Below are 13722 nucleotides of genomic sequence, written 5' to 3'. Positions count from 1 at the left end.
CACAAGAAGAGTACATTCTTATGAGTTATTAACTTTTTTTTTTTTGCCAGTCCTGGGGACTGAACTCAGGGCCTGAGCACTGTCCTTGGGCTTTCTGCAAGGTTAGTGCTCTCCCACTTGAGCCACAGCACCAGTTCTGGCTTTTCTGTGTATGTGGTACCGAGGAATCAAACCCGGGTCTTCGTGCATGCTAGGCAAGCTCTGTACCACTAGGCCAAACTTTTGGCCCCTGAGTTATTAACTTTTAAATGTGAATTATTGTGATCCAAGATCCATCCTTAGGGCAAGAGGAGCTTAGGTTCAAGAGGTAGAAAGAAATTTGAAACCTCCTTGTAGGTTTTGGGATTGGCATACAAGGGAGGAAATGAATGTATCAAGTTCTCATAGCATCAAAGAGGAAACTAGTTGGGTTCCAGTAGCTTGTGCCTGTATTCCTAGCTACACAAGAGGCAGAGATCTGAGGACTGTGATTCAAAGACACCCCAGAAAGAAAAATCTGGGAGACTCTTATCTCCAATTAACCACCAAAAAGCTGGAAGTGGAATAGTGGTTCAAGTGTAGAGTGCTAGCTTTGAACAAAATAATAACTCCCAGAAGCAGCACCCAGGCACTGAGTTCAAGCCCCAGAACCAGCACAAAAACAGAAAAATAGAAGAGGCAACTGAAGTTCCAGACAGAGGCAGAGATCTGATACCTTAGCTGGGGATGGAGAGACTAAAACAATTCTCTAGCCTGTCCCAGCTTGGACCCAGGAATGTTCTCCTGCCCCAGACAGACTCAGGATTCTGCTCTCTGTGAAAAGATCAGATGGTTTGACATTACCCTGAGATCTCTTTTCAACAGCTTTGGGGAAGGAATCTTCTAAACAGGAAAATGTGTGCTCACTCTCCTGTCCTAGATGGTATTGAGATGGGCCATTTTCTACTTGAGAGAAGACCTCAGGTGGGAGCCATGTCAGTGGTGAGGAGTTGGAGTAAGGCCAGATGAAGACCTGGTGCTTATCTGTGACTGCTGTCACCCAGGCGTGCCCTTCTTCCCCCTCCCCCCTGTTCTTCCCAAGTGGGGAGGCAGGAGAAGGGATCTGGTATCTAAAGGTCCCTTGGAAGAAGGTGGGACTGGAAAATGAGAGCCTTCTAAGTGGTCCAGTAAGGCCAACTAACGCTAGGGCACCGCCTAAAGTCATTCTGGTTGAGGCTTCTCAATGCTTGAATGTCTTGAGCTTTTTCCTCATGATTTTGGTTCTTTTCCAAAGGGGGCATCTAAGCTGGTTCCTGTGGGTAGTGGGGAATGGGAGGGTGCTCATGGAGGAAAAAAGGGGAGGCAGTATTCTGGCTCTTTCTGAAGAAGTCCCTGCCCCTCTAAAGGGCCTGTTGTTGTCACCATCAGGACACGCCACCTTTGAGCTGGGAGCCACGTGGATCCATGGCTCCCATGGGAATCCTATATATCATCTAGCAGAAGCCAATGGCCTCTTGGAAGAGACAACTGATGGAGAACGCAGTGTGGGCCGAATCAGCCTCTACTCCAAGAATGGTGTGGCCTGTTATCTTACCAACCATGGCCACAGGATCCCCAAGGATGTGGTTGAGGAATTCAGCGATTTATACAACGAGGTGAGGGATGAGCTTGGCATGGGAAGCTTTGGGAGACCTCCTGCGCTCCTCTAGGATTCTGGTCATGTCTCTGTACCTTCTCAAGACCTTGCATTTGGAAAAGGCTGGGCAGTTTCAGAATGAAATGAAAATAATGAATGGAGAGAAATTAATAAGCAAGACAGTATCGAAATATGTGATTTCATACTCCCCTCTCCCAAATGCCTCAGACATCCTTTATTTGATTTATTACTAGGTAACTAACATAGCAATTATGATTGTTATGGGGTTCTTTTTTGGATTCTTTTTTTTTTTTGCCAGTCCTGGGCTTGAGCTCAGGGCCTGAGCACTGTCCTTGGACTTTCTCAAGGCTAGAGCTCTACCACTTGAGCCTCAGCACCACTTCTGACTTTTCTATGTATGTGGTACCAAGGAATCAAACCCGGGTCTCCATGCATGCTAGGCAAGCACTTTAACCACTAGGCCAAACTCCCGGCCCCCTTTTTTGGATTCTTTTATGAATGATAATTTTTTCTGTCTATTGTAAGGTTTGAACTCAGGGTCTGGATGCTGTCGTTGAGCTCTTTTGCTTAAAGCTAATACTTTACCACTTTGAGTCACAACTCCACTTCTCATTTTTGAATGGTTAATTGGAGATAAGAGTCTCATGGAGACTTTTCTGCCTGGGCTGGCCTTGAACCCTGTTCCTCAGATCTCGGTTTCTTGAGTAACTAGTATTACAGGTGTGAGCACAGCTGAATAATATAGTATTTTGAAAAATTTGTTTTCTAATTGTTCTGTTTTATAACAATAAAACTAGTTTTACATATTACTTTAATTTATTTAGTAGATTATTTTAACTCCAATAAATCTGTTGATTATTAGTTTATATTCTAATACTTTTAGAATTTTATGTGTTTAGTTTTGTATAAAAACAGTCAGCATTTTGTCTTTTTCCTTTCTAATCCTTAGATCACCAGCATTATTCTGTAGAACTTTTGTATTTTTCGGACCCTCACCATCTTGTTTGGTAGTTATTAGCTGTTTGTAGCTTTTGAACACCTGAAATGTAACTAGTGAGACTGAAGAACTGAATATTTAATTTTAAATTGCTACAGGTATCTAGTTACTATATTGGATACATAGCCTAAACTCATTTATTTTCCTTACTTTATTATATTGGCTAGCACCTCAGTCTAGTGTTAGAAGTAGCAATGTCATATATCTTTCAGTTGTTTATGTTTTTAAAAAATTGTTAATATTTTTAGTATCTTTCAGTGGTGCTGTGAACTGCACTGAACAAGCAAGGTAATGTGTAGACCTTGATTTCTGATAGCCTGTCATTTGTAGTGTTGTGACTCTTTACTCCAGGTCAGAAGACAGACCAGCTGGCACCTATTATAGATTTTTGTAATCTCTTGCTTTGGGGTAGTTCCTGTACTATGAGAGATAGACATATTCAGTATTTTCTGTGTGTATATTCTCACAAAGTATGTTGTGTGCTGTTCCATGATATTGTGTGTTTCAACTCAAGTGTGAAGAGATAGCATTTTTAGTGACCAGAGAGGAGCTAGTATTCTTTAAAGCAGACCTTCCTGATCTTTAACTCCCAGGCTATTTCGAGTGCTTTATGCATGGTCGCTTCTTGAGAATGACTCTAAGGGTCCATGACTTATTCAAAAGTTCCATCATCCATTTCTGCAGGTTAGTTTGATTTTTGAAAGCCAAGCATATGAATGGTAGAAAACAGAACTGATAAGGTGGAATATCACTGTGTGTGGGTCTGATGCTTTGGGTCTGAAAGAAGAGGAGTTAGCATGAAGTCAGGATTTCCTTTTTGTCAGGATTTCTCTTAACCAATGCGGGAGATTACTTATTATGAGACCATTCAAGGGTTGTCTCATAAAAAATGTGTAGCTTCTAAAGATAATGGCTTTTAATGGATATTTGTATGAATAGTGTGTGTGTGTGTGTGTGTGTGTGTGCGCGCGCGCACACATGTGCTTTGCACACTGAGCTATTTCCTTAGCCTGGAATGTATTACATGTTTAAGGAAACAAGTGTGTCTGTGCAGTACATATTCTGTTTAGTCTCTGAAGGAGCCACTCTTGATTTGGAACCAGGTTTATAATCTTGAGCAATCTCTACCCATTACTTTCCTCATCTTTTAAATGGATATGTACTCCTGCCTAGTTCTATGATGAAAACATAAGCAATTCTAGTGCAGAATACCTCAAAATAGTACTAGCTGTCCCAGCCCTACCCTGCTCTCTATCAGTCACACTAGGATGATGTCATTTCCCCTGGGAGAGGAGGCTGTACCCATATAACAAATATATGTTCAGCTAAGCCTGTCGGAGTCAGTGATGACTGCATTGGTTACTCCTTAGCTGAGGGTTTTGGCTTTCAGTCCACATGAGCTCAGGTCAGGCTACCATATTGCTTATCACTGCGGTGCAAAAGCTAGGGAGGAGGAGGTAATGGGTGGAGAGCCTGAGTGTTTGGCAGTGGTCCTGTGCCTGAGGAATTTGCTGAGGACTCTAGTTAAGGCCAAACACCCAACATCTCATGACTGTAAGGAAGACAAACGAACAATTAAAATCATTTTCTTCTGTATAATTTAGACGGCAGAGGCATGCTTAATTCATGCTTCCATCTCATATGCAGGCCTTTTCCTGGAATGGAACAGTGGAGCTGGGGTGGGGTGACATACACAGGCTGTGTGACTGTTCTGTACTCTATTACCATAGGACCTATCCTGGGATGGTGGGATAGCATCCAAGGACATTCCCATGAACACGTGATGATCAAATCTAACTTTATGTTAGGAGGGAAGACGTATCAATTCTGCCATAGATGATTGGTCATAAACTCTTATTTGTTAGTTTTTATTTTTTTTCCAGTCCTGAGCACTGTCCTTGGACTTTCTCAAGGCCAGAAGTCTACCACTTGAGCCATAGCACCACTTTTGGCTTTTTTCTATCATGCATGCTAGGCCAAACTCCTCGCCCCTATTTGTTAGTGTTTTGAGAACGGCAGCATCAGTGTGTGTGTGTGTGTGTGTGTGTGTATGTATGTGTGTGTATGTGTGTGTGTGTGTGTGTGTGTGTGTGTGTGTGTGTGTGGTGTAGTGGGGGAGAGGCAGTTTACCTTCCTACTTCTAACCCTTCTGGACAAAGTTCAGAATCCTTGATATGATACAGTCCATTTTGCCCTAGTCTCTGGCTGCTTCTCTAGAGTCATTCCTTACAACTTTCTCCTTACTGACTCCAGTAGCAAGACAAAGTCACTTCAAGTTTCCTGAATGCACTTCTACCTCTGTCTCTGTCTCTGTCTCTGTCTGGTCTCTGTGTCTCTATGGCTCTGTAGCTCTCTCATTCTTTGACTATGCTGTTTCCTGAAACATGTCTCTCCCTCCCCTCTGCCCCCCCACCCTCCACCCTACTGTCACCCGAGGGCATAGCTATCCAGGGATGTTTGGGTTGGTCTCGTGGCCTGGGTTCTTTCCATTACAGTTCCTGCTGTTTTGGAATGTCTCCTCACTTTTCATGTGGGCAGGGACTAGGAACTCTGTCTTTTTTTTTCTCAAGGCTAGTGTTCTGCCACTTGAGCCACAGCATGCTTCTGACTTTTTCTGTGTATGTGGTACCAAGGAATTGAACCCAGGGCTTCATGCATGCTAGGTGAGCACTCTACCACTAGGCTATGCTCCAGGCCCCTAGGAACTTTACCTTTCTTGCTTATCATTATAACCTGTTCCAGGATGGACTCACCATCAAAAATGCATGTTGTGTGAATATTGGGGTTTACTCCAGGAATGAGCCACCTGCCTAGTGTTTGACTGGGTTATATACCAGACAGAAAGATAAAAACAGATAAAAACGGAACAAACTGGTTGCCACAATTTGTTATCTTTTTTTTTTTTTTTTTTGGGGTACTGGGATTGAACCTAGGATGCTGCACTTGCCAGGCAAGCACTTGGCTGCTGAGCTACATCTCAGCCCAATTACCATTCTTTGTACATGGGGTGGGGGGTTGTTGGAGCTCTGGCTGAGACGTGCCTGCAAACTGCTTTTTACTTCCTGGCTTGCTGCAGTCTCCTCCAGCTGGTCCCTTCTGTGGTATTCCCTCCTTCCGCCACCCCTCCTCCTTACCTGAATCTGAGGACTAAAACCAAGGGGTGCTTTGTGTGAAGGTGAGCAGAGCCTGGGAAAGTGTCTGAAGAGTCAGATCTCAGGGCTCCTTTGCTGCTTCCTTCCTCCAAACACTAGCTAGGCTGTAGCTGCAGACTTTCCTCATGGGAGAGAGCAGAGCAGAGCAGATACCTTGTGAAGGGGGACAGGGGAGGAGGGGGACAGAGAAATGTTTGTGCACATTGTTATTGGAAAAAGTGACTGTGTGCAGACTGGCTGTTGTAGTGGGAGACCCAGCTCTTACAAACCTGCCCAGAGCTCAGGTTCCTTTCCTGCAGGCTCTACAGGCACCAGATATCTGTTCTAAGCAAGGGCCCAGGGATGAGAGCCTTGGGCCTATCTTGCTTCCCTTGCTGGTGCTAAGGTGAGGAGCTGGCTCCCCAAACTGTTCGGCCTCTTGTCGAGGCCAAGGGCTCAGAAAACATCCAGGAGGTCTCTTGGGAACTGGTGACTTTTGAGGTGGATGGGTGGGAAGGAAGTATCGTGTTTTTAGTCTCCGGAGGTCTCTCTCTGGCAGGTCTATAACTTGACCCAGGAATTCTTCCGGCATGGTAAACCAGTCAATGCTGAGAGTCAGAATAGCGTGGGAGTGTTCACACGGGAAGAGGTGCGGAATCGAATCAGGGACGACCCTGAAGACACGGAGGCTACCAAGCGCCTGAAACTCGCTATGATCCAGCAGTACCTGAAGGTATCTTGGTTGCTGAGGAGAGCAAGAAGAGGACTGATACTGGGGGATGTGTGGGGCGGGGAGGGAGTGAGGGTTGGGGATCTGAGCTCCTCGGAGCTCTTATTCCCTGGCCTGTCTGTGCCTGGCATCAAGGGACTTCTCTCTGGATGCTCTCCGCAGGTGGAGAGCTGTGAGAGCAGCTCCCACAGCATCGACGAGGTGTCCCTGAGCGCCTTCGGGGAGTGGACCGAGATCCCCGGCGCCCACCACATCATCCCCTCGGGCTTCATGCGGGTGGTGGAGCTGCTGGCCGAGGGCATCCCCGCCCATGTCATCCAGCTGGGGAAACCGGTCCGATGCATCCACTGGGACCAGGCTTCCGCCCCTTCCCGGGGCCCCGAGATCGAGCCCCGCTGCCGCCGCAAGGGTGATCATAATCACTGCGGCGGGGAGGGGGGCAGCGGGGAGGGTCCCCGCGGGGACGCGTGGGACCACGACGACGACGACGACGACGACGACGGGGGGCAGTGGCCCGTGGCCGTGGAGTGCGAGGACTGCGAGGTGATCCCGGCGGACCACGTCATCGTGACGGTGTCCCTGGGCGTCCTCAAGAGGCAGTACTCCAGCCTCTTCCAGCCCAGCCTGCCCGCGGAGAAGGTGGCCGCCATCCATCGTCTGGGCATCGGCACCACCGACAAGATCTTCCTGGAGTTTGAGGAGCCTTTCTGGGGTCCCGAGTGCAACAGTTTACAGTTCGTGTGGGAGGACGAGGCGGAGAGCCGCACGCTCACCTACCCACCCGAGCTCTGGTACCGCAAGATCTGCGGGTTCGACGTCCTGTACCCGCCCGAGCGCTACGGCCACGTGCTGAGTGGCTGGATCTGCGGGGAGGAGGCTCTGGTCATGGAGAGGTGTGACGACGAGGCGGTGGCCGAGATCTGTACCGAGATGCTTCGTCAGTTCACAGGTGCGTCCCCGGCCCGGCTTGCCCTGCCCCTGCCTCACACCCCACGGGGTGAAGGTCCCCCCACGTCCAGGGGGCTGGGCCCCAGGCGTGGCCTCTGCTTCCTGACGGGTCGAGGTGGTCCCTTGTTGGAAGCTGGGCATAACTGCACGGTGATGGGCTCTCAGGTCTCTAGTGGTCACAGCAAACACCGAACTTATCTAAGGTGTCATCATCACCAGTTGTCAACCTTTTTTTTTTTTTTTGGCCATCACTGGGGCTTAAACTCAGGGCTTAAAGTCAGTGCTGTCCCTTAGCTTTTTCTCCTCAAGGCTGGCACTCTACCACTTGAGCCAAACCTCCAGTAATGGCTTTTTTTTTAAATATATTTTTTATTGTAATTAATAGAAGGGTTACATGATATTTGCCAGATAAATGGTGCATTAATTCCCATACATTGATACCCTTTCACATGTCTTGGTCCCCATTTCCCTCCCCCCGCCACCCCTCATCTTGTTTTCCCCCGTTCCCTATCCAATTTCAGATAACCAAATTCAAATATATCCAATATATCAGGTAACAAAGTGAGATGGTGTAACAATATGAGATAACCAAGGGACAGCAGAAGTGATGAGAGATAACATAGTACCTTAAGAACAACAATCATTCATTATGTGGCTTATGTTTACATCATATTTTAAATGACAAGTTTAACAAGCAATTGTTCAAGGAGGGAATCTCTAATTACAATCTCTGGGACTTAGTATTTAGAACTTAATCAAAATTAGGCTAACGGTTTGTATGTCATAGAAACATTTTTGGTGATTCACTGGAGACCCATCTTACAGACTATTCTGAGACAGTGATTCTCAGATCTCAGCCTCCTGAGTGGCTGGGGTTACAGGAAGTGCTCAGGCTTCTCAGTCTTTTAGATGAAGAGCAGTTGCCACCCACTCTTCAGCTTTACAAGGATCATTGATATTAGAAGGGGAAACCTTTATCTGTGATTCCCTGCTCTGGCCCTCCCTCCCTCCCCCCCACACCCGCAGTGCTGAGGTTCTACATGTGCTAGGCAAGCACTCTGACATGGAGCAACTGTGTAATTATTCTTAAGATAAGAAAATTAAAGCCTGGAGAGAAGAAGTTGTTTTGCAGGGGATTGCCAGGCAAATGAGTGGGTACACAACTTGAGCCCCAGACTCTACTTCATCCACCATGTTGGTTTTGGGCCCATTTTGGAATGTATGGACTGTTCTTATTTTTCATCTTCTTGGCTTCTTTTTTATTTTCTAACAGTATTTGGGTATGGGCTTAAAGCCTTATGCTTGTTTGGCAGATGCTATAGCATTTGAGGTATGTCTCTAGCCATTTTTGTTTAGCTATCATTCAGACAGAGTCTCCCCTCCATCCCCCTTCTTTCTTCCCATGGCTTCAGACTGAGATTCTCATATGGCCTTCTGCTCAACTAGGTTTAAAAAAAAAAAAAAAAAAAAAAAGCCTGGAAGAGTTGTCTAGTAGTAGAGTGCTTCCCTAGCATGCACGAAGACCTGGCTTCAATTCCTTGGTGCCACATACACAGAAAAAGCCGGAAGTGGTGCTGTGGCTCAAGTGGTAGAGGGCTAGCCTTGAGAAAGCCCAAGGACAGTGCCCAGTGGCAAAACAAAACAAAACAACCAGAAAAACAAAATGACAAAAATCCAAACCCACTATCTTATTAGTTGATAATAATAAGGGGTGGTCTCACTAACTCCTCCCGCCCCAGGCTAGCCTTGAACTTCAATCTTTCTTTCTTTTTTGTTTGTTTGTTTGTTTTTGCCAGTCCTGGGCTTGAGCTCAGAGCCTGAGCACTGTCCTTGGACTTTCTCTAGGCTAGAGCTCTACCACTTGAGCTTCACCTCTTCCAGCTTTTTTCTATGTAAATGGTACTGAGGAACCAAATCTGGGCCTTTGTGCATGCTAGGCAAGCACTCTACTACTAGGCCAAACTCTTGGCCCATTGAACTGCAATATTTCTGATCACCACTTCCCAAATAGCTAGGATCATCTTTGGCGCTTCTGATTCCCCAACAGGGAACCCCAGTATTCCAAAACCTCGGCGAATCCTGCGCTCGGCATGGGGCAGCAACCCCTATTTCCGAGGTTCTTATTCATACACGCAGGTGGGCTCAAGTGGGGCTGATGTGGAGAAGCTGGCCAAACCCCTGCCCTATACAGAGAGCTCCAAGACAGCGGTGAGTTGGGGTGTCAGGTGAGGGGAAGCCTGGAAGGGCTCTGCGAGTATTTTCAGTGTCACTGCTCCAGGGTGAGGAGGAGTGGGCAGTGTTCATGCAAGGGTGCTAGAGTGACAGCTGTGGAGTAGCATGTATCATGAAAGGGAAAACAAGATGAGCACTTAACATCTGGAAGGAAAAAGTATATTCACATAGAAACTTTATGCTTCTTCTTGGGATGATGAAAACGGAACCATTCCAGGCTGCACTTTCCAACATGGTAGCATTTGTTTAAATTCTTGTGGGTTCCTTCATTAGAATTTAAATTATTCTATTAAAAATTAAGTTCTTTCATTGCACTACTCATAATTGGAGGGGGCTTGTGGCTTACAGCATTTCCAGTGTGCTAGAATGTTCTGTAGAGCAGCACTGATTCGATGGGCAAGTTTTCCTAGGGTGCTTTAGAAAATGAAATCCAGAGTATTTCTCCAAAATTAGGTCCATCTGTACACAAAAATATTAATAAACCTGAAAGCAAAATGTGCTTTTGCTCCAATTAAGTAGATTTTGAGTTTCTTCTACCAATCATATACATATAATAAAGTCAAAAGCCCAACACAATTGTGTTTAAAGCAATTCTTTGACGTAATTGGCAAAAGAAGACAATCAAGGCTGTCCTCAGAGGGAAAAAGAAGCCTTCAGAGAAGTCCTCACTGATGGCACATCCATCTTCCCCAAAATCAAACTTCTTACTTGTCCTGCCTGAGAACAAGGGCAGGTAACAAACAGCAAAGCAAACCCAAACCACTGTAGCTTAAACAAGACAGCATTTACTTCCATCGGGAGAAAGAACATCTGCGTTCAGGCTCTGGTATCATTAGCACCTGGCTTCTATCTTTTGGGTCACTTTGTGAGGGTCTGGCTCTTATGCCTTCTTAGGCTAGAAAGTGCAAAGAAAGCAGGTAGGAAAAACAAGGGAATCCTTGTAGCTGGGACACAGGTCTCCAAACAAGGATGCCTTGAAGCTCATTGGCTACAACACAGTCACATGACTACACTTTGTTGATGGAGAGCCTGGGCCACATCTTTTGTTTTGTTGTTTTTTTACATTGAACTCAGTTAAAAACCAGAGATTTCTTAGTGAGAAGTAAAAGTAGAGTAGGTAAGTGTGGGAGTAGGCAAGCTTAGGCTCTGTCACATACATCCTTCTGTTTAACAACCTCTGTGAGTTTCTTGTTGGTGGGAATACATCCTCACCCAGGGAGCTTGTGAGACCCTGGGTTAGGAATTCTTCATTTCATAAGGAATGCCTTGACACATGCATTTCAAAGGCAGTGAGACGAAGTCTACGGTGAAGCCTGAAATGCAAGCCTGCTTTTTTTTGAGGTTGATCCCTGGCTGTACCCAAACTGACACTTTCTCCTGTGTGGTGTATTTTGGCCCCTACCTTTCATTCTGCTTGAGTATTCTTTTACCCAACAGCTTCTGATAACCTGCCCAAAGTCTTGTCCTCTGGGAAGCTTGTGGGATCCCCAGACAACTGTGCCCTTTCTGGGCTTTTAGCATCTTGCCCAAACACCAATCACATCACATATGACGTTGTTGAGTAATTGGGTTTCGTGTCTGGCTTTCCCACCAGCATGGAAACTCCACAAAGCAGCAGCCTCGTCACCTTTTATCATCCAAGTGCCCAGAACAGTCCTTGGAATCTAGTAGGGGCTCTATAAAGGTTTGTTAACTTACCACCTAACTCTATTGAGTGCTGATGTTCTTCCAGATTCTGAGTGCTTGGACATGATTTCACTTAGTCCTTACAACCACCCTCCAATTAGGTGGTATAAACTCATTTGACAAATGAGAAAAGTCAAGTCTTAGGGACAGTGGCCCTGAATTCTCTTAAGAGGCACACCAGGCCTCGTTTATGGAAGCAGCAATACCTGCACCTCAGATACCTTCCCACTCCTGTCTGACTTGCAGTGTAGAGAGAGGGGTGGATAGGGAGTTCTTTGGTTTCCAACACTCCTCCCAGTCTTACCTCTTCCTCCATTGCCCAGCCCATGCAGGTGCTGTTTTCTGGTGAGGCCACCCACCGCAAGTACTACTCCACCACCCATGGTGCTCTGCTCTCTGGCCAGCGTGAGGCTGCTCGACTCATCGAGATGTATCGAGACCTCTTCCAGCAAGGTCCCTGAGGGCTGTCCTTACTCACTGCCTTCCTGTTCCTTAAACAACCACTAACTCGTGACTGCCAACCCCTGTCCCTTACTCCTGTGTGCTCCTGATTACCTGTAGAATGGTTTTTGTTTGTGTTTTTCAATCTGTCTTCTATAGAGCTAGATAACTGGCTGGTTTCAGATTGGGCCCTGTAGCTTTTCCTTTCCTTTGGGCCAGGTGGTGACTGGGTGGAGCCATGTGATTTACCTCTGTGCTGGGACACTGACCTCGGCCCTTCCCCCGTCCTTCCTTGTTATTGCAAGTGCCTTCAATACTTCACACTTTGGGGTAATAAAAGAGGTGATTTTTTTTTCTGTCTCCCCTGGTTCTCTGTGTGTGCATGTGGTGTGTGTGTGTGTGTGTGTGTGTGTGTGTGTGTGTGTGTGTATTTAATGATCTCGAGTATGGGTGTGTGGATTCCAGAAGGGAAGGTGCCTGTGTTTACTAAAAGGGATATCCTCTTACCCAATTTCCCTGTCCAGTGCCTCCTTCTTCAGGATGGGCCTGGATTTGTACCCTGGCCCTTGCTGGCCCTATCAGAGCTTGACTGGATGACGATGATGATGTGTGGGATGAAGCTGAGTTCTGTGGTGGCAGTTGCAGTGATAGTGAGTTGTGGCTCCATACCAGGCTCAGGTGTGTGCATTGAGAAGCTGAAAAGGTAGGTAGGATAGGTGTTTTTCATCAGGACAATATCTCAAGTATGCTTACATGTACCCTGCGCATACGTCCTACATGCGAGAGTATACACACACACACACACACACACACACACACACACACACACACACACACAGATCTGAACCAGTTTGAACCAGTTTAAACCGGTATGATCCAGTTTGTTTAAACGGGTGACTTGCTCTGGTTGGAACTGGTTTGAGCCCACATAAGTCAGTTTGAGCCAGCGTAAACCAGTTTGATCCGGATTGAACCAGCTTGATCTGGTTTGAACCAGTATAAACTGGCTTGATCTGGTTTGATCCGGTTTAATCTGGTGGTTTAATCCGGTTTAATCTGGTTCAAGGGTTTACTCTGGTTTGAGCCCCTTTTGAGTCTGAACATTTGATCTGTAGAGCTGTTTTAGACCAGTCTAAGCCGGTTTAATCCAGTTTAATCCAGTTTGAACCGCTCTTATCTGGTTTAATCTGGTCTGAACTGGTCTGAATGGTTTGATCTAGATTAGCGGTTTGTTTGAGCCCGATTTGAACTGGTCCGAACCAGTTCAAACTGCTTTGATCCGGTTTGATCCGGTCTGATCCAGTTTGAACCACAAACCAGTTTGATCCAGTTTGAACAAGTTCGATCCGGTTTGAACTGGTCTGAACCTGTTTGATCCTGTTTGAACTTGTTTGAGCCTGAACCATTTGATCTGGTTTGGAATGGTTTGATCCAGTTTGAAAAGGTTTGAGCAGATTTTATCTGATTTGAGATTTGAGTTTGAATGGGATTGATGCGATTTGAACCGGTTTAAGCCAGTTGAACAGTTTTAATCCGGTTTGAACGGGCCTGAACTGGTTTGAGTTTGATCCGGTTGGAACCGGTTTGAGCCGGTTTGATCAGGCTTGATACGGGTTTGAACCGGTTCAAACCGGTCTGAACCAAGTCAGAATTGGTTCAAACCAGTCTAAACCAGTTTGAACAGGTTCGATCCGGTTTGAACTGGTCTGAACCTTTTTGATCCTGTTTGAACTTGTTTGAGCCTGTTTGAACCAGTCCGAAGTGGTTTGAACCAGTTTGAACCAGTTTGGCACTGAGCAGGTTTGAACCAGTCTCAACCAGTTTGATTTGGTTTGAACGGGTTTGAACGGGTTCAGACTGGATCAAACCGGTTCAAACTGGTTTATACCGGTTCAAGCCGGATCAGACCAGTTTGAACTGGATCAATCTGGTTTAGACTGAA

At 46.2% G+C, this 13722-nt stretch overlaps 1 protein-coding gene across 4 annotated transcripts in view; it reads left to right on the top strand.

The window, feature by feature from the left end:
• Positions 1-12131, top strand: part of Smox (spermine oxidase) — a 38785-nt gene extending 26654 nt beyond the window's left edge. For 3 of the 4 annotated variants that reach the window (XM_090352041.1, XM_090352042.1, XM_090352043.1), the window contains exons 3-8: positions 1387-1613; positions 6303-6476; positions 6636-7422; positions 9469-9629; positions 11248-11337; positions 11663-12131. In XM_090352041.1, coding sequence (XP_090208167.1) covers positions 1387-1613; positions 6303-6476; positions 6636-7422; positions 9469-9629; positions 11248-11337; positions 11663-11800 — 1577 coding nt within the window. In that variant the 3' untranslated portion in view covers positions 11801-12131. The remainder of the gene's footprint in view (positions 1-1386; positions 1614-6302; positions 6477-6635; positions 7423-9468; positions 9630-11247; positions 11338-11662) is intronic. The other variant, XM_090352044.1, reaches the window with a different exon arrangement.
• The last annotated feature ends 1591 nt before the right edge of the window (positions 12132-13722 follow it).

The sequence above is a fragment of the Megascapheus bottae genome, chromosome 18 (genome assembly GCF_031878675.1).
Source record: "Megascapheus bottae isolate mThoBot1 chromosome 18, mThoBot2.hap1, whole genome shotgun sequence".
Taxonomy (NCBI): Eukaryota; Metazoa; Chordata; class Mammalia; order Rodentia; family Geomyidae; genus Megascapheus; species Megascapheus bottae.
The sequence above is the reverse complement of the archived record's forward strand: the minus strand, read 5'-3'. Positions and strand labels throughout refer to the sequence as shown.